Source organism: Garra rufa, chromosome 22 (genome assembly GCF_049309525.1).
Source record: "Garra rufa chromosome 22, GarRuf1.0, whole genome shotgun sequence".
In the NCBI taxonomy this organism is placed as follows: domain Eukaryota; kingdom Metazoa; phylum Chordata; class Actinopteri; order Cypriniformes; family Cyprinidae; genus Garra; species Garra rufa.
In genome coordinates, this window is record NC_133382.1 from 9,303,342 (window position 1) to 9,323,384 (window position 20,043).

At 42.0% G+C, this 20,043-nt stretch overlaps 1 protein-coding gene across 15 annotated transcripts in view; it reads right to left on the reverse strand.

Moving 5' to 3' along the window:
- The window catches only part of ank3b (ankyrin 3b), a 253,156-nt gene that overhangs the window by 43,871 nt on the left and 189,242 nt on the right, over positions 1-20,043 (reverse strand). For 11 of the 15 annotated variants that reach the window (XM_073827683.1, XM_073827680.1, XM_073827676.1 and 8 more), the window contains 6 exons: positions 12,512-12,610; positions 12,281-12,379; positions 8,495-8,587; positions 8,170-8,242; positions 7,996-8,055; positions 111-234 (listed from right to left, as the gene is read on the reverse strand). In XM_073827683.1, coding sequence (XP_073683784.1) covers positions 111-234; positions 7,996-8,055; positions 8,170-8,242; positions 8,495-8,587; positions 12,281-12,379; positions 12,512-12,610 — 548 coding nt within the window. The remainder of the gene's footprint in view (positions 1-110; positions 235-7,995; positions 8,056-8,169; positions 8,243-8,494; positions 8,588-12,280; positions 12,380-12,511; positions 12,611-20,043) is intronic. The other 4 variants (XM_073827684.1, XM_073827681.1, XM_073827682.1 and 1 more) reach the window with 1 other exon arrangement.

Sequence of the window (20,043 nt, forward strand, 5' to 3'; positions counted from 1 at the left end):
TTTCCATGACATATGTCGCGCTGAAAACAGTAACAGATTTAGTGCAATTTTCAAAATAATGTAAAAAGCTGTTTAGACGTCCCTTTCTGCATGTGGTGAGGGTACATTACCTGGCTGTACGGGCTCCAACACTGAATCCCACGTATCCTTCCTGAGGGAGAGAGTCGTCTCCGAGCTCTCGCAGGTCTTGTGGTCCCAGGTACTTGTCTGTGTCACCTGTCATCGCATCCTCACCTGTCAGCAAAAGAAATAATTACTAGACCCTTCAGAGAGAAGAGGTGACCCTGTACAACAACACTGGTCCTATAGAGTCAACATGAATGCCATTCAAAACCCATTTAACTTCCGTCATGTTTCCAATTTTTCTTTGGAAAACCGTGCACCGATGAATCATGGGGAATAAGACAAAAAGTAAATTTTGATTTCATGTTGGCGTTAAGAATGAATGGCTGGATTCGAGCAAAATGCCCCCCACCAATCCCACAACAGTCACTGGCACATTTCCCAAACTCTTTCATGGCTGCAGATTCATGCAATTTTTGTTTAGATTATATTATTATAAGCACAGAAAAGTAAGCAAGGCACTTAGAGAACATCAAGACCATATGTTGCAGCTCGCTCATGGTGACCATAAATCTGTTTTTAATATGCATCTCTGACAAGATAGATTCAAACAGGCCATCCATCCTCAGACATTGCAGTAATGGACACTACAGCAGAGCAGCAGTGAAGTGGGTCACAGAAACAGAGAGAGAAAGACTGCAAGAAAAAGCACTGCAAGAAACTGCAAGGAAAAAGCACCCAATTATGATTTTCAGAAGTTTGAAGAGGGTTTTCACATGACCTACATGCTAATACTAATACTTTTAATCATAAAATATATACTTAATCTATAAATACATATTAATAATTTCTAATAAATACTGTAAAATTATAAAGATATGAGTACACATTTACACTGCCATTGAAAAGTTTGGGATCATTAAGATTTGTTATGTTTTCATGGAATCCTCTTATTCTCATCAAGGCTGAATTTACTAGATCAAAAATACAGATTGAAAAAACAGTAATACTGTGAAATATTATTACAGTTTAAAATAATGATTTCCTATTTTAATGCATTTTAAAATATAAATTATTCCAGTGATGCAAAGCTTAATTTTCATCAGCCATTGCTCCAGTCTTCAGTGTCACATGATCCTCCAGACATCATTCTAATATGCTGATTTATTACTTTTATTATCAATATGGGAATTGTGCAGCATAATATTTCTTTTTTTTTGTAACCTGTGGTTCTTTTTTCAGAATTCTTTGATGAATAAAACGTTAAAAAGAACAGTATTTATTCTAACAATAAGTCTTTGCTATCACTTTCAATCAATTTAAAACATCCTTGGTGAATAAAAGTATTAATTTCTTTAAAAAAAAGAAAGAATACAAATTTACCGACCACAAACTTTTAAATGGTAGTTTATATTGTTATAAGATTACTATTTTAAATAAATGCTGTACCTAATTATAGTACCTAAAAATAATAAGCAGCACAACTGTTTTCAACACTGACAATAAATCAGATTTCTGAATGATTTCTGGAGGATCATTTGACACCGAAGACTGAATTAATGATGCACAAAATTACATTTTAAAATATATTCACACAGAAAGCTCTTGCTTTACATTGAAATAATATTTCACAATATTATTGTTTTTTCCTGGATTTTTGATCAAACAAATTATGAGTCTTGATGAGCATAAGAAACACTTTTGGACAACAGCGTATATTCAATGTATATATTAAATAAACACATATTTATGTATGTTTCTGTATAATACTTTCTAATTCTAATAAATTATTTTATGTAAAGGCATCTATAACACATAAAAGGACAATTTTAATACAATATTCAAATTACAGTAAGAAATATGACCAATAATAGTTCAAGACATTTCATTTTGTACTTTGACAAAAATTTCGCAAACAATTACAAAGAAACACATATTTACACAGAATTAAAGGTGACATTTTGAAATAGAAAAACTGGTATTTTGAAATTGTATTTTCTTGTAAAACTTAGTAATCTTGTTTTTACAGTGTAAAATTATTTTTTTACAGTGAATACTATATACAGCAAAACATTTAATTCAAAATTTCTTTAAAAAGTATAGAGTTTAAAATAAAGTGAGAAAAAAACAGTAAAAAGTCAAATTTGTTTTGTTTGTATAAATCAATGTATATAGGTTGGTTCAGTTACAGTAAATAATGTTTCAGTTAAATAATAAAAGATAATATTTTCAAAAATTTTAAAAATTATTTGATAATTTAGATGTTACCATTTTTTTGTACTTCATAGCTAAAATTATCCACACAACAACAACAACAACAACAACAAAAGACAATCGATTAGTTATTTCAAATGTTGAGTGTCTGTTTGGGCTGAATTACATTTTTAAGTTAAATATTTATGATTAAAGATTTGGAACAAACTCTATCCAGAATGTACGATCAGCTTTGAATCAGATTTCCACTTTTGGAAGTGGCCCAGAATCAACATAATTTGTTTTCTGTTCACAATGCCATTCACAAAACAGCTCTGTCACATAACGTTTACATAAAAATCATAATTGGGCCACATTCAACTACGCTGTGAATGCAGGCTAGGAGAAAAATTGGGGAGCACAGCATTCCAACATTGACACCCCCCTCCCCTCCACTCCAGTGCTAATCACCCTGGTAACCACCTCCCCCCAAAATCAGCCCCACAAAACTGCAACTTTCACTCTCTTTAATGCAAACATGCACAATGATATTTACTCAGCTAAATTGTGAAATGTCCTAAAAAGAGATCCAAATATCTTCAGCCTCTTACAAAATAAAGCAATTCACTAGCACCCTTAACACTGCCAGAAGTTAACAGGTCAACACACTTTTACCAAACTAATTAGAAGTTGTACAGCATTAAAACTAACCCCAAATCAAAAAACATTTACTTTAATTATTAAGTACGTCCCAAAAAGGAGGTTAAAACAAAGCGCTGGTCACAGTTTTGTAAGTAAACTCAAACACTCTTTGGCTTCTCTACCACTTCTAAAACTATCGTGTTGTGTGTCTTCAAACAGCATGATTGAATCATAACTAGCAAGATCTCTTACACTGAACAGCCAACTCCATCCTTCATCTTCCCACCAGCTTTAAAAATATTTACAGGTCCTCTTTGTCCTTTCTCACTCCCAGAAGCCACACTTCCTGAATCCAGTAAACTCCAAACGACACAATTACTTCCACATGTCCACTTCGGCCCTGTCCACAGTGTTTGAAACGATCCAGTTGCCTCTGTCTGTGTGCATTTACACACACACCCCCCTCTGCCGCGGCCTGACAGGGCGTTCAAACAGTGAGGGGCCGGCGCGAGTCTGATCCGTGTGAGGTCATCGCGGGAGCGAGGTAACACTTGAGGCAGTTTCAGAGCGAGTGCGGTGATCGGATCTCGGCATTCCTCATGCCCCAGGAGCCCCCAGCTGGGGTGGGACACAATAGAAGTGGAAGGGGGCGTATTTCTATGGTAATTTGTGCTGGTGCTGAGGTGCTCTGTGTAATCAGACCCTGTACAACAGGGGGACAACAAAAGAGCCCTTCTACAGGCAGCAGAACAAATAGTAAAAAAAGGAGGGAGACCAACGGAAAAAGACCGCCTGCCACCTGACCACGGCCCCCCGGGAACAGCGTGCTTGAGCTGCCAGAGTACAAACTCCAGGAACTCACAATCCTGTTCCATTTGGGAATCACTGAATACATTGCGACACCTGCTTATAATCCCTTGCAATTTTAAAGTCAGCATGAAACGAATAATCGTGCTGTCTATATTCTGAATGCATATTAAAGATCTTATCAACAACAATTTTATTTTATTTTATTGCCATTCTCCAATCATTTAGTCTGCTAAATTCATTATAAAGTTGTTGCTTAATAATGTTATGTACACACACATTTTAGTAATTTACAGGAGTGACAACCCTGTTCCGCAAACGAACTGCCACCACCGCATTTACAAAAATTCTAAGCAGTGTGTATATGAAAAAAAACCCAGGAACAAGTAGTTGTTGATGACGTGTTTAAAAGCATATAAGAGTTGTCTTTTCTGTATGCTCTGTCCAAGAAATCACAGAATGCATGTTGACTCATTAGTGTTGCCAGATCTTGCAAGAAAAAAGCAACAAAAAAACAAGCCCATAACATATTCAAAATCAAACGTGCTGTCTTGGAAACAAGCCACATAACAGAATATCAAAGTTATGAGCTGAGCCCAAAACCAAAGAAGCTCAGTAAGTATATTTTATAATAAGTGGACATGGCAACCCTTTAAGAGCTTATCTGCAAGTGGCCTTACAACATATGCAAAACGCGAAGCTCTATCAGTGGTAGTTTAGTTCAAATCTCTAAACACAAGTCTTTTTTCTTTTCTGTATGCACTGTGCAAGAAATCACAGAATGCATGTTGACTCATTAGTGTTGCCAGATCTTGCAAGAAAAAAGCAACAAAAAAACAAGCCCATAATATATTCAAAATCAAACATGCTTTCTTGGAAACAAACCACATAACAGAATATCAAAGTTATGAGCTGAGCCCAAAACCAAAGAAGCTCAGTAAGTATATTTTATAATAAGTGGACATGGCAACCCTTTAAGAGCTTATCTGCGAAGTAGCCATACAAACATAAGCAAAAGACGAAGGTTCTGTCTATGGTGGTTTAGTTAAAATCTTTTAGCATGAGCCTTTTGTCGCTGTTATATTAGATTGGTCAAAAAATTGCGGATACCAAATGTGCAAGACAGTTACATTTTGATTAATTACATGTTGACTAATTATTGTAACCAGATCTTGCAAAAAAAAAAAAAAAACTAAAAATTATATTAAGAACAAGCCCATAATATATTAAAAATCAAATACATTATCTTGGAAATAAGCCACATAACAAAATATCACAATTATGAGACAAGCCCAAAAACAAAGAGGGGTAATAAGCATAGCTTATAATAAGTGGACATGGCAACCCTTCAAGAACTTGCTATGCGAAGTAGCCTTACAAACATACACAAAACACAATGGCTCTGTCGATTGTGGTTTACTTAAAATCTCAGAAGTCTTTTGTCGCTGTAATATTAGTTTGGTCAAAAACAGCAGATACAGAATAAGCAAGACGGTTGCATTTTGACTAATTAGTGTTGCCAGATCTTGCAAGAAAAAAAATGCCAAAAAGAACAAGCCTATAATATATGCAAAATCAAATACATTATCTTAGAAACAAGCCACATTACAGAATATCAAAATTAGGAGCTGAGCCTAAAACCAAAAAAGTTATAATAAGTGGACATGGCAACCCTTTAAGAGCTTGCTCTGCAAATTAGCCTTACAAGCTTACGCAAAACACAATGGCTCTGTCGACGGAGGTTTAGTTAAAATCTCCGCACATAAGTCTTTTATCGCTGTAATATTACTTTGGTCAAAAACAGCGGATACCAAATGTGCAAGACGGTTACATTTTGACTAATTAGTGTTGCCAGATCTTGCAAGAAAAAAACTGCAAAAAAGAACAATGCCATAATAAATGCAAAATCAAATACATTATCTTGGAAACAAGCCACATAACAGAATATCAAAATTAGGAACCGAGCCCAAAACCAAAGAAGGTTAATAAGCATAGCTTATAATAAGTGGACATGGCAACCCTTCAAGAGCTTCCTCTGCAAAGTAGCCTTACAAACTTAAGCAAAACACAATGGCTCTGTCGACGGTGGTTTAGTTAAAATCTCTGTACATAAGGCTTTTGTCGCTGTAATATTACTTTGGTCAAAAACAGTGGATACCAAATGCGCAAGACATTTGACAAATGCGTTACATTTTGACAAATTAGTGTTGCCAGATCTTACAAAAAAAAACAGCAAAAAGAAAAATCCAATAATATTTTCTAAATCAAACATGCTATCTTGGAAATAAGCCACATAACAGAACAAGGTTAACAAGCATATTATAATAAATGGGAATGGCAAGAGCTTGCTCTGCAAAGTTGCCTTACAAACATGAACAAGCAAAACATGATGGCTCTGTCGATGGTGGCTTTGTTAAAATCTTTGGATACATGGTCAAAATCCAATCAAGAAATGCTAAATAAAACCCCACCCTACAGTTTTTCTGTTTCTATAATTCATTACACTTGGATATATGTCAAAATATATATATATAAAAAATAGTTGCTACTTCTGTTTCATTGCAAAACTAAGCATGTTTAAATATGTTGCATTCAAAAAAACAATAAGCACGGCCAGGGTAGTCTGATTCACAAACAAATAATTATTTTAATCAATCACTAAAAAAAAAAGAAGTAATCCCTTAATACAGTGTGAACGCAAGGTGCACAGATTCACATAAAGCATGTTTCCATAGAAATGTAATTGAAATACTGCAGCAGATGCCGTGTATATAAAAATTGTTTCAAAAATAGTTTTAACTTAAAATAATTTGTTACCCCGCTGACTTAAAATTTTTAGTCAACTTGAAATGTTGTTACTAAATGTTAATTTAAGGGACAACTGGAATATTTTAGTTGACTAAACTAAAAATTTTAAGTTAGCGGGGTAACAAATTATTTTGAGTTGAAACAACTTTTTTTTACAGTGTTCTAAGATGTGATCTAAATAGTCGTGGCTTGAAATAAATAGTAAATTGGGCTGCAGTTCTATGGCTGTTTTGTCTTCTAGGTCTCTGCAGCAGTCACACAACAGAAAATGTGTATTAAGAAAGCAAATAAGTACATTTTTTATTTTCTTTTGATAGATAAAAGCATTGGTAAAAGCACTGGTGCTGTTTTCCTGGGACCTGTGTTATTAGTACTGCACCTCATGCCTGGATAAACAGAGCTGAGCTCTTTCACACTGCCAGAAAGACAGCGAGAGAATCAGATGGAAAAAGCTAGCAGCGTCAGCAATGGCAAAAGGTTTTATGCCAGACAGACGTTTGCATTCAGTTGCCAATTGGCGATGTGAGCAGAATTGATTCATCAGATTTTTTCATCATCCAACTAAAAGATAATATAAAAGAGACACTTTTATACAGGAACTAAATGTCAGAATGTTTATATGATTATATTCATGTGACCAATGTGTATTTAGGGAACAGGGGTGTAATATGTAAATAAGAAGCCATGTGAGTTATGTCAGTTATGCCCTGGGAGTATGAAGGAATATCAGTTTACAGTAATTAAACACCATGTTCCAGTCTCTACAACACACACACACACATACACAGGTTTTATGAGGGCTGTATTCTTGTTACACACATGCACAAACTATATTCACCACATGTCAGAACTGTTAAAGGGTTCAAGCAGCATGCTACGCACGGCTATAAACAACGTAATGTGACCAAAATATCAGAGACTGGAGGGTGGATTCTTTTGATTTGAAGTAAGATACCACATAGCAACACCCTAACGCCCTATTTCAAGTATTAAATGCATTCGAACCATCATGTTACAGTATCAAATAAACAGACACAATTGTCATTCATGGCACTGACTGGAAAACTTCCATTCAATCCGTCTAGCTTACACTGAAGCTCTGTGGGTTCTGACTGCAAAACAGAAACGAACTGAGCCAAACAAACGTCTGTCCAGAAAAATCCAAGAAAAAACTATCATTCACATAGAGGCTGGATTTATAAAGAGAGTATGTGTGAAATTGTAATTACGCATACAGTTGTTAATAGAATAGCAAACCCCAGATTTAATATATGCAAGCCAACGGAGATTTGCATATTGAAGAATTTCATATTCATAAAGAGTAGCCTAGCAACTAGTACAAAGCCAGCAAGAGATAGCCATGTTGTGAAAAGAGTCTATAACAAAAAAAGACTGAATTTTGAAGATCTGGTTAGTAGGAAAATGTGAAAAAAAAAAAAAAAGCAGGTGCTGTAAGAACAAACCACACAAAATAAGAGATACCTTCGTCAACATCTGAAATATAGTCCTCATTGAGCATTTCAGGCACATTGGCTCTACGAACTGTGTAGTTTAAATAAAAAGTGTTAGAAATAATATGCAAGTAAACAAAAGTAAACTTAAACTTACATAAATGAAGAGAAAAAACAGACTATAATCATATGAAAGCCTGTTTACCTTCATCATCTGACATATCCAAAACCTCGTTCATTGTTTCTGGAACATTCAATTTATGTTTCTCTGTCACCGTCTGCAAAAAAAACAACAACAACAAAAAAAAAAAACAGCAATAAGTGATTGTTGATGTGGCTTCATTTTTCTTTGCATCAAACATAAAGCATGCAGCATTGTTTTTTCCCTCCTATTTGACGTTATAAGAACAGACATGCAACCAACTTTTGTGCTTCGATCCACCAGCTGAAAACCATTACACTAAAACACAATAAAACCTGGTATATGGTATTCTGCAGAATAGAATCTGTTATGACACAAAGTCCCTCACCACAGTAGTAGTCTCCTCTGTCACGACTTTGAGCGTGTCGACCACAGAGATGTAACCCAGACGCCTGGCAATAGCTAAGGCAGTGTTTCCATTCTGTAGGGTAAGGGAAAAGAACAATATTAAGGTAAATCAATAAAGACTTTACTTAGTATTACATTTAATTAACTCAATAAACCTATACAATTTTGGAAAATGTGTACTATTAAATAATTTATTATTATATTCTTATTATAAAGCCTATAATAGATGTTTCAGAATATTAAGTAATTATTATTTGCAGTTTACTATATATACCATTTTATATCAAATAAAATAAAATAATAAAATAAAGCAAGCAGCGATTATTGGGGTTCAAGCGCTTTAAGGCATTTTAACACATGCAAAAACACATTATGACATTATTAAAAGTAAGCCTTTTTTTGCAAAGACAGGTAATTTAGGGCCAGCTGTGGTCCGGTCCCCTTAAAAGTTGAATGCTTGTTTAGAATCACCTGTTGCATGTCCTCACCAGGTTTCGTGAAGTTTTGAGTTTTCCTTTAGGCTTTATAGTATTTTGGGTTAATTCAGTCCAGAGTCCAGAGAATTGTACTGCAGTGTTTTTTTCCAGATAAAAAACCTAGGACTATTTCGCAAATGTTTTTTTACATCTTCGCAATTATTTAACAAATGATTAGATTGACAGCAGTCATTCTGGAATGTTGTCTGGAATGAGGAGTTCTGTCACATGATATGAATATTGCATGTATGTGCAAAAAAAATTGCAATGCACAATCGTTTACGTTTTTTAAATGATTCCTTTCAAATTTATTACTAACCTTTGGGTCCATGAGTCAAACAGGCCCACTGAGTTTCGTTCCAATTGGCCACCGTTAACCATGTCTAATAGGCACTCAAACTTCATCGGCCAATGGCGCCATGTTTTATGGTTTTTTTTTTTTTTTAGATATGCAAATGTTTTTATAGACACTTGTAGCACTTTGGACCAAGACTGTGCACAGCGATTTTCATGTTTCATGTTACAGGACAGATGGTTGTGTAAGTATAGCAATTTTTATGCAAAGCTACACGATTTATAGCAATTTTTATGCAAAGCTACACGATTTTTGTCCTGTGACCTCAGATTGAGCTCTTAGGTAAGTGTTCTGAGTTTGGTGAGGATAACTCATTCCGCTCAGTTATAGGCATTTCACTAAAAGTGGTCCTGCCCCTTTCTAACGTTTTGGCGTCCCTTTGCGACGGTGAGTAGAAAGTTGGAATTTTTTGGGGTTAATATTGATATTCGCTTTCCAGAGAATCTTTCTGCCCTGGTTTGGTTCCGATCAGGCAAAAAACTAGGACTAGTTTGCAAAAGTAGGTTTTGCAACAAATCCAAAATACCCCTAAAAAGTTTTTGTCCGGCATGAGCCAAGGAGTCCAATGACATAAGACACTTGAGCCTGCGACTAACGGTTTAGGCCGTGTTCACACTTGCCGTCCTTTTTCAAACTGCCAGCGTCTGTTTTACATTCTAATCCTATGGAGTAAACCGTCTTTTCAAAAAAGCCCTAGCGCTTTTTTTAAACGCCACCGCCGGCGTCTTTTTTTGCAGCTCAGAGCGTCTTTTTAAGTTGAAAAAAGTTGAACTTTTTTTAAGAAAACGCCCTACGTCAAGCGCTTTTTTGACAGCTGACCAATGATAAGCGAGTAGCGGGACCTATCGTTTCCATAACAACAAAAACAACAAGAAAAAACTGAGAAGTTGCCGGTAGATAAACTTATCGTACTAGTTTCGGAGCACAAGGAGTTGTATGATATGAGTAAACAACTCTATCGTAATATACATCACAAAGAGGCTCTTTCTCGACATTTCTTCACCACACAGCACTACGCTACTGTTGCAGCTGTTGTTATAGCAACAAAAGACGCACTCGGCTGCTTTTTGTAACAGAACGCTGCCAGCTTTTTTTTTTTTTTACTAAAAAAACGCCCTAGTCAACTTTTTCTTGTGAAAAAAGACGCCAAGTGTGAACACGGCCTTAGAAGTTATAAGCGATTGTGTACTATTGATCACGGTTTTGTAACATTTATGACTGTTATAGCGCCAGCTGTGGTCTGATCTCCTTAAAACTTTGCATGCTTGTTTAGAATCACCTATAGCTTGTGCTCATCAGGTTTTGTGAAATTTTGAGGGTTTTTTTTTAATAGGATTTTGGGTAAATTCAGACAGACCCCTTTTCTAAACGACTTAAAAAAAGGGTAAATTTCAACTTTTTTTGATAATTATTGACCTAGAGAATCCAGAGAATTGTACTGCAGTGTTTTTTCCTGATTACATGAAAAAACCTAGGACTTGTTCGCAAAAATAGTTTTTTTTTCTTTTTCTTCTCAATCTTTTCTTCAATCTTCAATCTCTTTTCTTCTTAAAGGAACTGTATGTAGGATTGTGGCCAAAACTGGTACTGCAATCACTTTCAAAATACTGTAGAACGTGTATCCCCTCCCCCTCCCCCCTGACTCGAGGTTGCCAGCTAAGCTGCAGGACCCGTTTTCAGCCGTCTCCATCTTTCAAAGGTATCTCCTATACAAATCCTTGTTTTATTTCGGACTTTGTCACGACGTATTTCGGATTCATAATGAGGTCTTTTAGGTTTCGTAACGTTATACGTGTTTTATCCGACACGTTCGTAACTGCAGCTGTAACTAGAGCAGAGCTGGCAACCCGGATGACGAAACTCTACTGACTTCGTGATTAGTAGATAGCTGGAGGGTGGAGCCTCAGACCAAAACACAAAATTACAACAATAACATCAGTCGTGGGCTGCAACTTTCACTTTTAAATGACAATATCCTGGCCAGACCACTGTTGTCAGTGATATAAGTATTTGAAATGAACAGGATTTCTTAATGTCTAGTGACATGTCAGGGCCATTTTATGATTAACTGAAATAAATTTCTTACATACAGTTCCTTTAACAAACCGTTTCGTTCCGATCGGCCTCCGTTAACTATGTCTAAAAGGTACACAAACGTCATCGGCCTATGGCAGACATGATTCTTTGAGATACGCAAATGTCCTTATAGACACTTGTGGCACTTTGGACCAAGACCATGCACAATGATTTTCCATCAAGTGGCCAAGCTCCACGATTTTGTCCTGCAACTTCAGAATGAGCTTTTACATAAGTGTCCTGAGTTTGGTGAAGATATCTCATTCCGTTCAGGAGTTACAGGATTTTTAATAAAAGTGGCCCTGCCCCTTTCTAACGTTTGGTGAGTCAAAAAATTATTTTTTTAAAATAATTATTGATTTTCGCTCTCCAGAGAATCTTTCTGCACTGGTTTGGTTCCGATCAAGCAAAAAACCTAGGACTAATTCGCAAAAGTAGGTTTTGCAACAAATCCAATATACCCAAAAATTTCGCCATGCTCACGATCGGATTTAAGGCATGCGTTTTGTCCGGTGTGAGCCAAGGATTCCAATTTCATACTTTTGATTACTGTAGCGCCCCCGTCAGGCCGATTGGGGCAAGCCTTTGCGGTGTGAGTACTACCATCCCTCCAATTTTCAAGTCTCTATGACTTACGGTTTGGTCTGCATGATCAGTATTACGTGGAGATCGCTGATCCGTGACCATTATAACAATTGCAATAGGGTTTCAGCACTAGGCGCTTGAACCCCTAAAAATACAATTTCAATGTAAGTCTTTTGGATTTTTCTCATAAAAAAGTGTGAATGCTCAGAAAAGGAGTTGGCATGTTTGGAAGAGGCTCAGTAATTCAGACTTTGCACTGTTGTGACACACTCACCACTGTCAGCTCATTAGGAGAGGCTCCGTGCTGAAGCAGAAGGTTAATGATGTGTGTGTGACCCTGCTGAGCAGCCTGATGAAGAGGTGTGTATCCATTCTGAACATGAGAGACAAACCAAGCTTAAATCTGTATTTTGGACAACCAGCAATCAGAAAAAGCCATTCCATAACAAAAAATGTAGTTCCTAAGCCTCAGGCATACTGCAAACTGCTTTCTGCAAGCATTTACCTTAGTTTTAGCATTGACTTTAGCCTGGTTCTTCAGGAGGAAGTGTACCATCTTCACATTGCCATAGTGACAGGCCACATGCAGGGGCGTATATCCCATCTAAACCAGAACACAGAGACACACATTACTCTTTCCAGTCAAGCACATGAATTATGCACACATTAAAAAGGCCTTAAAATATTCAAAGAATGTTCTTACATGTTTAATAACACAATCACACCTAACCATAGACTCTCATAGACTTCTGTAAAGCTTTACTTTTCTGTACAATATTAACTAAGAGGGTGAGTTTAGCTAAAGTTTCAATTTCTTGCTAAATGTCACACATGAGTATTAATGCTCTTGTTTTTTTCATTCCTCTGCCTCATTCCCTGTGCTCAGAGAAGGTTTTGTGTGGGTCATTGTGCCGTTGAGTATTGATCTGTGTGCTGCTGTCTAACTCACTCTCTCACTGTCTGAACAACCTTGAGCTGGGGCCACTCAGTGTTTATACATGATTGACCAATAAGGGGACTGGCCAGACATGGTGTGTGCGGATATGTGTCACACATCTATCTATCTACCCATCTGTCTGTTAGTCTGTCTGTGTATTTGATAAAAACAAAAACAGTAAAAACAGTAACATTGTGAAATGAAGTAACTATTTTTTATTTAAATATTTTTTAATTTTTAGCATCATAACTCCAGTTCCCTTCCGGGAACTCTACACTGCGTCCTGAGACACTTTGGGGAACGCCATTGGCGGGCCGCACTCTGAGTCATGTCCAACGTCCAATGAGAAACGGGAGTGACGTCACAGGCGCGGTATCACAGACCCACTAACGTTCCCCGTGGGTCTGGCCCCGCTTCCGCTGAGGCGGAGCGGCAGCTGCACTCATGGGGTTCGCAGGTAGATCTGCTGGAGGGAGTTGAGACGGGTGATCCCCTATCTCTCTCCTTACCCAGCGGATCGTATGACCTCCTCTTGGATGAGGAAGCCCGCACTGCGGTTCCTTCCCTCCAAGAGGAGGAGTCAGCGCTCCTTCTGTCTTCCTCCGAGGAGGTTGATGTTGAGAGCGTTGACACCCCACAACCGCCCCCCCATTCACCCCAGTACGGGGAGCAGCCCCAGCCGCAAGCTAGCTCCTCGCACCGGGGTGCACAGAAAAGGAGTGTTGCTACCCGCACCCCTCCGGCTAAGCCTAGAGGGCGGGTTCAGCAACACTCCAAACCGGGGTCCTCTAAGACTAGGCCGGACCTGAGGGTCGTCCTTCAGTCAAAGAGGACCTCAGCTAAACGGCCCTGATGGTTGTGGCTCAGGGCCGATGAGGGCAGCCCCTCTCGAAGACTTAGGTGCTTCACCGCCTCTGAGGAGTACGGTGACCACCTCTCTTCGGGGCCCTCAGGAGATTCGTCAGCTAACCCTGCCGGTGTTACAGGGCGCGGCAGTCTCCCGCGAACATCTTTCTCCGGTCTTTCCGCCCGGAAACGTAGCGGAACCAGAGAGTTCGCCACCCCCACGGGGGTTTCCAGAGCGCTTACTTCAGGTGCATCCTGCCAGTTCGCTGTTACAGGCCACCGAGGTAGCTCTCCAAATAAATCCAGAAACCAGCCTCGAGAGGTTGGTTCCCTTAGTAGAATTTCTGGCAGCGTGGAAACTACTGCCAAATATTTCTATGTGGGTCCTGCGTACTGTAGAGAAAGGCTATCGCATTCAATTCGGCGCCAAGCCGCCACCTTTCAGCGGGGTATTTCCTACTCTGGTAGGCCCCGAGCAGGCTCTGGTATTGGAACAGGAAGTGAGTACTCTCCTGAGGAAGGAGGCCATCGAGGTGGTCCCTCCTCAACACAGAGAATCCGGGTTCTACAGCCGGTACTTCATTGTTCCCAAGAAGGATGGGGGCCTGCGGCCCATTTTAGATCTCAGACAGCTAAACCTCTCAGTAAGAAAACTGAAGTTCAAAATGTTGACTGTCAGACAGGTCGTGTCTCAAATCAGGTCCGAGGACTGGTTTGTCACGAGAGATCTGAAAGACGCATACTTTCACGTCTCCATCCTTCCTCAACACCGGAAGTTTCTCAGGTTCGCTTTCAGGGGCAAAGCTTACCAATACAGAGTTCTTCCGTTCGGCCTAGCGCTCTCTCCCCGAACTTTCACGAAGTGTGTGGATGCTGCTCTGGCTCCACTGCGACTCCAGGGCATCCGCATACTCAACTACATAGACGACTGGCTCATCCTAGCCAGTTCGGAACAGTTAGCAGCTCAACATCGAGATGTTGTTCTTGCTCACATGAAAAAGCTGGGGTTGAGACTCAACGCCAAGAAAAGTGTGCTGTCTCCATTACAGAGAACCACTTATCTAGGTGTAATCTGGGATTCGACCACGATGCAGGCACGATTGTCACCTGCTCGGATCGAGTCGATCCTTACTGCAGCAAATGCGGTCAAGCTAGGCCTGCTACTCACTGTCAAACAGTTCCAAGTACTGTTAGGTCTTATGGCAGCTGCATCCAACGTGATACCTCTTGGACTGCTGCACATGAGACCACTGCAGTGGTGGCTCAAAACCAAAGGGTTTTCCCCGAGGGGGAACCCATTCCGCAAGATCAAGGTCACGCGGCGCTGCCTACGTGCCTTAGTCATGTGGAAAAAGCCCTGGTTCCTATTACAAGGTCCAGCGCTGGGAGCTCCTTGCCGCCGCGTCACGCTAGCGACAGATGCATCCCTCACCGGGTGGGGAGCGGTCATGAGTGGCCGCTCCGCCCAAGGCCAATGGAACGACCAGCATCACTCCTGGCACATAAATTGCCTAGAAATGTTGGCAGTGTTCCTGGCTCTGAAGCATTTCCTTCCAGACCTGAGAAACCGTCACGTGCTGGTCCGCACAGACAACACGGCGGTGGTCTACTATATAAACCACCAGGGAGGTCTGCGTTCACGCCCCTTATACAAGCTGGCGTGCCAGATCATCCTGTGGTCACAAGGGAAGCTTCTCTCATTGAGAGCAGTTCACATTCCTGGACGTCTCAATGTGGGAGCAGACGTCCTGTCGAGGCAGGGGCTGAGGCCCGGGGAATGGATGCTTCACCCTCAGGTGGTGAAGCAGATATGGAGAGTCTTTGGTCAAGCCCAGGTGGACCTCTTTGCGACTCAGGAGACATCGCAATGTCCCCTTTGGTACTCTCTAGTTCCTCCAGCTCCTCTCGGACTGGATGCCATGGTACAGACGTGGCCGAGGCTTCGTCTGTACGCTTTTCCCCCGATCGCTCTGCTCCCGGGAGTTCTGGAAAGAGTGCGCCGGTACGGAGTACGGCTGCTGCTAGTAGCCCCGTACTGGCCGGCCCGAGTATGGTTCTCGGATATAATCGCCCTCCTCGACGGCTCTCCATGGGAGATTCCTGTCAGGAGCGACCTTCTTTCTCAGGCTGGGGGCGCAATATGCCACCCCCACCCAGAGAAGTGGAAGTTATGGGTGTGGCCCCTGAGGGGGCACAACTCATAGAAGCTGGTCTCTCAACCGAGGTTGTTGAGACCATCCTTCAATCCAGAGCTCCCTCTACGAGGAAACTTTATGGCCTAAAGTGGAACCTGTTTGCGTCATGGTGTCATGAACGCCGCTTAGACCCAGTCCACTGCCCGGTTGGTACAGTGCTGGAGTTCCTGCAAACTCGTTTGTCCGCTGGGTTAGCTCACTCCACCTTGAAGGTGTACGTGGCGGCTATATCGGCTTACCACGCCCTTCATGGCGGCCTTTCAGTGGGCAAGAACCCCCTGGTCTCACGTTTCCTCCGCGGTGCACTCAGGCTGAGGCCTCGTGCAAGACCGAAAGTCCCTACATGGGACTTAGCTGTGGTGTTGGAGGCGCTGTGTAAGCCTCCCTTCGAGCCTCTGGAGGAGGCCTCCGATCGGATGCTTACCCTAAAGACAGCACTGCTGCTGGCGCTAACGTCTCTCAAGAGAGTCGGGGACCTGCAGGCCCTTTCAGTGGCCCCTTCTTACATTGACTTTGCCCCAGGGTTGGCCAAAGCATTCCTTTACCCACGAGCTGGGTACGTACCCAAGGTCCCATCAGCGACACCACAGCCAATAACGCTCCAAGCGTTTTACCCTCCTCCATTCGTGGAGCACGACCAGAGGAAGTATAACTTAATGTGTCCAGTAAGAGCACTGGACACTTATGTCCACAGAGCTGCCCTGTGGCGTAAATCAGAGCAACTTTTGGTCTGTTACGGCCCCCCTAAGAGGGGGTGCCCGGCTTCCAAGCCTACTATCAGTAAGTGGATCATTGATGCCATCTCTACTGCCTACGAGTCCTCTGGTCTCCCATCCCCGATGGGAATCAAGGCTCACTCAACTAGAGGCATTGCAGCCTCTAAAGCTCTGATGGCAGGTGTCCCGATCAAGGACATCTGCAGTGCGGCGGGTTGGTCCTCACCTCTAACGTTCGTCAGATTCTACGAACTAGACCTCAGAGTCACTCCTGGCTCAGTCGTCCTTCAGCCCTAGCATTGCTAGGCCTAGAGGTGCTTAGGCGCTTTTCCTCTATGGAGGAAAAGGATTTCTACCCTCTCGACCTGGCAGTCCTCCAGGCGAGAGGTGTGATATCCTGCCTCGCGTGCCCGAGGGCCGAGGCCTGTGCTCCTCTTGTCTGGTGGTTGATCACAGACAGAGATGTTTTCTAGTGTCCTGGCGGTCCACCAGGCACTTTTTGTGTCCCCCTTGTTCTGGCCGTAGCGCAGACAAAGGACTACCACTTCTCCTCGTGTGCCTGAGGGCTGAGGAGCATTTCTCCCCCTGCACTGGTCTTGTGACAGGCAGCGGTCGAGAACCCTAGCCTCGTGTGCCTGAGGGCCGAGGCTCATCTATCCCTCTTGTCTGGTGGTTGATCACAGACAGAGATGTATTCCAGTGTCCTGGCACGTTCACCAGGCACTTCTTGTGTCCCTCTTGTTCTGGCCGTAGCGCAGACAAAGGACTACCACTTCTCCTCGTGTGCCTGAGGGCCGAGGAGCATTTCTCCCCCTGCGCTGGTCTTATGACAGGCAGCGGTTGAGAACCCTAGCCTCGTGTGCCCGAGGGCCGAGGTTTATTTATCCCTCTTGTCTGGTGGTTGATCACAGACAGAGATGTATTCCAGTGTCCTGGCACGTTCACCAGGCACTTCTTGCGTCCCTCTTGTTCTGGCCGTAGCGCAGACAAAGGACTACCACTTCTCCTCGTGTGCCTAAGGGCCGAGGAGCATTTCTCCCCCTGCGCTGGTCTTATGACAGGCAGCGGTTGAGAACCCTAGCCTCGTGTGCCCGAGGGCCGAGGTTTATTTATCCCTCTTGTCTGGTGGTTGATCACAGACTGAGATGAATTCCAGTGCCCTGGCAAGATCACCAGGCACTTCTTGTGTCCCTCTTGGTCTGGCCGTAGCGCAGACAAAGGACTACCACTTCTCCTCGTGTGCCCAAGGGCCGAGGAGCCTTTCTCCCCCTGCACTGGTCTTGTGACAGGCAGCGGTTGAGAACCCCAGCCTCGTGTGCCTGAGGGCCGAGGCTCATTTATCCCTCTTGTCTGGTGGTCGATCACAGACAGAGATGTATTCCAGTGTCCTGGCACGTTCACCAGGCACTTCTTGCGTCCCTCTTGTTCTGGCCGTAGCGCAGACAAAGGACTACCACTTCTCCTCGTGTGCCTAAGGGCCGAGGAGCATTTCTCCCCCTGCGCTGGTCTTATGACAGGCAGCGGTTGAGAACCCTAGCCTCGTGTGCCCGAGGGCCGAGGTTTATTTATCCCTCTTGTCTGGTGGTTGATCACAGACAGAGATGAATTCCAGTGCCCTGGCAAGATCACCAGGCACTTCTTGTGTCCCTCTTGGTCTGGCCGTAGCGCAGACAAAGGACTACCACTTCTCCTCGTGTGCCCAAGGGCCGAGGAGCCTTTCTCCCCCTGCACTGGTCTTGTGACAGGCAGCGGTTGAGAACCTTAGCCTCGTGTGCCTGAGGGCCGAGGCTCATTTATCCCTCTTGTCTGGTGGTTGATCACAGACAGAGATGCATTATCACTCGCGTCCTGGCAAGATCACCAGGCGGAGTTTCCATAGTGTCTCGTCAGGTAAGTATTCCAGACACTGGATTATGCTAACCTCGTGTGCCCGAGGGCCGAGGTACATTCTCTCCCTCTTGTCTGGTGGGCTCCACAGACAGAGATGTATTATCACTCATGTCCTGGCAAGTTTCCCAGGCTGAAGTGTACCAAGACACAACTTTTCCACCCTTGGCCTAGCAGACAAAAACTGGGCAGGGCCTTGGAAATTATGGGGGCGTTGATACCTCGTTCCCCAAAGTGTCTCAGGACGCAGTGTAGAGTTCCCGGAAGGGAACGTCTCAGGTTACGTATGTAACCCTGGTTCCCTGAGGGAACGAGACACTGCGTCTCGGACCATAATTCCCGCATCCCTGCTGCGCTCGCTTCATTCCTATAAGCCGACGCCAGCTTCAAACGCACGTGCTTATATACTTCCTGGTCGATGACGTCACCGCGCCTGTGACGTCACTCCCGTTTCTCACTGGACGTTGGACATGACTCAGAGTGCGGCCCGCCAATGGCGTTCCCCAAAGTGTCTCAGGACGCAGTGTCTCGTTCCCTCAGGGAACCAGGGTTACATACGTAACCTGAGACGTTTTCAGTGTCACATGATTTTTCAAAAAACATTCTAATATGCTGAGTTTCTGCTCTAGAAACATTTATGTCATCAATGTTGAAAACAGTGTGTGCTGCTTAATATTTTTGTGGAGTGATGATGATTGGAATTTCAAAAAGAACTACATTTATTTCAAACAGAAATATTTTGTAATATTATAAATGTCTTTACTGTAACTTTTGAGCAGTTTAATGTATCCTTGCTGAATAAAACAAAAAACCGATGCCAAAAAAAAAAAAAAAAACTGAAGCCAAACATTAAAACTGTAATATCCTGAAGTTAAACTGCCCACTGTTCATCAGAAAATTCCTTCAGGTCACACAAATTCTTTGGTTTTTCAGCATTTTGATTTTTGTGTATTTGAACCCTTTCCAGCAATGACTGTGTGATTTACAGATCCATATTTTCACACTGAGTACAACTGAGGAACTCTGCAACTATTGCAGAAGGTTCAAATGCTCACCAATGCTCCAGAAGGAAAAATTATGCATTTAAGAGCCGGGGGTGAAAACTTTTGAACAGAATGAAGTACATGAAGTACAAGAAATGTGTACATTTTTCTTATTTTTTTCATTTAGTACTGCCTTCAGAAGCTACAGAAGATATGTACATGTTTCCCAGAAGACAAAATAAGTCAAATTTACCCTGATTATCAAATCAAAAAGTTTTCACCCCCAATGCATCATGTTTCTTTCTGGAGCATCAGTGAGAGTTTGAAACTTCTGTAATAATTGCATACGAGTCCCTCAGTTGTCCTCAGTGTGAAAAGATGGATCTCAAAATCATACAGGCATTGTTGGAAAGGGTTCAAATACACAAAAATTTTAAAAAGCAAAGAATTTGAATTTTCTGAAGAACAGCGGG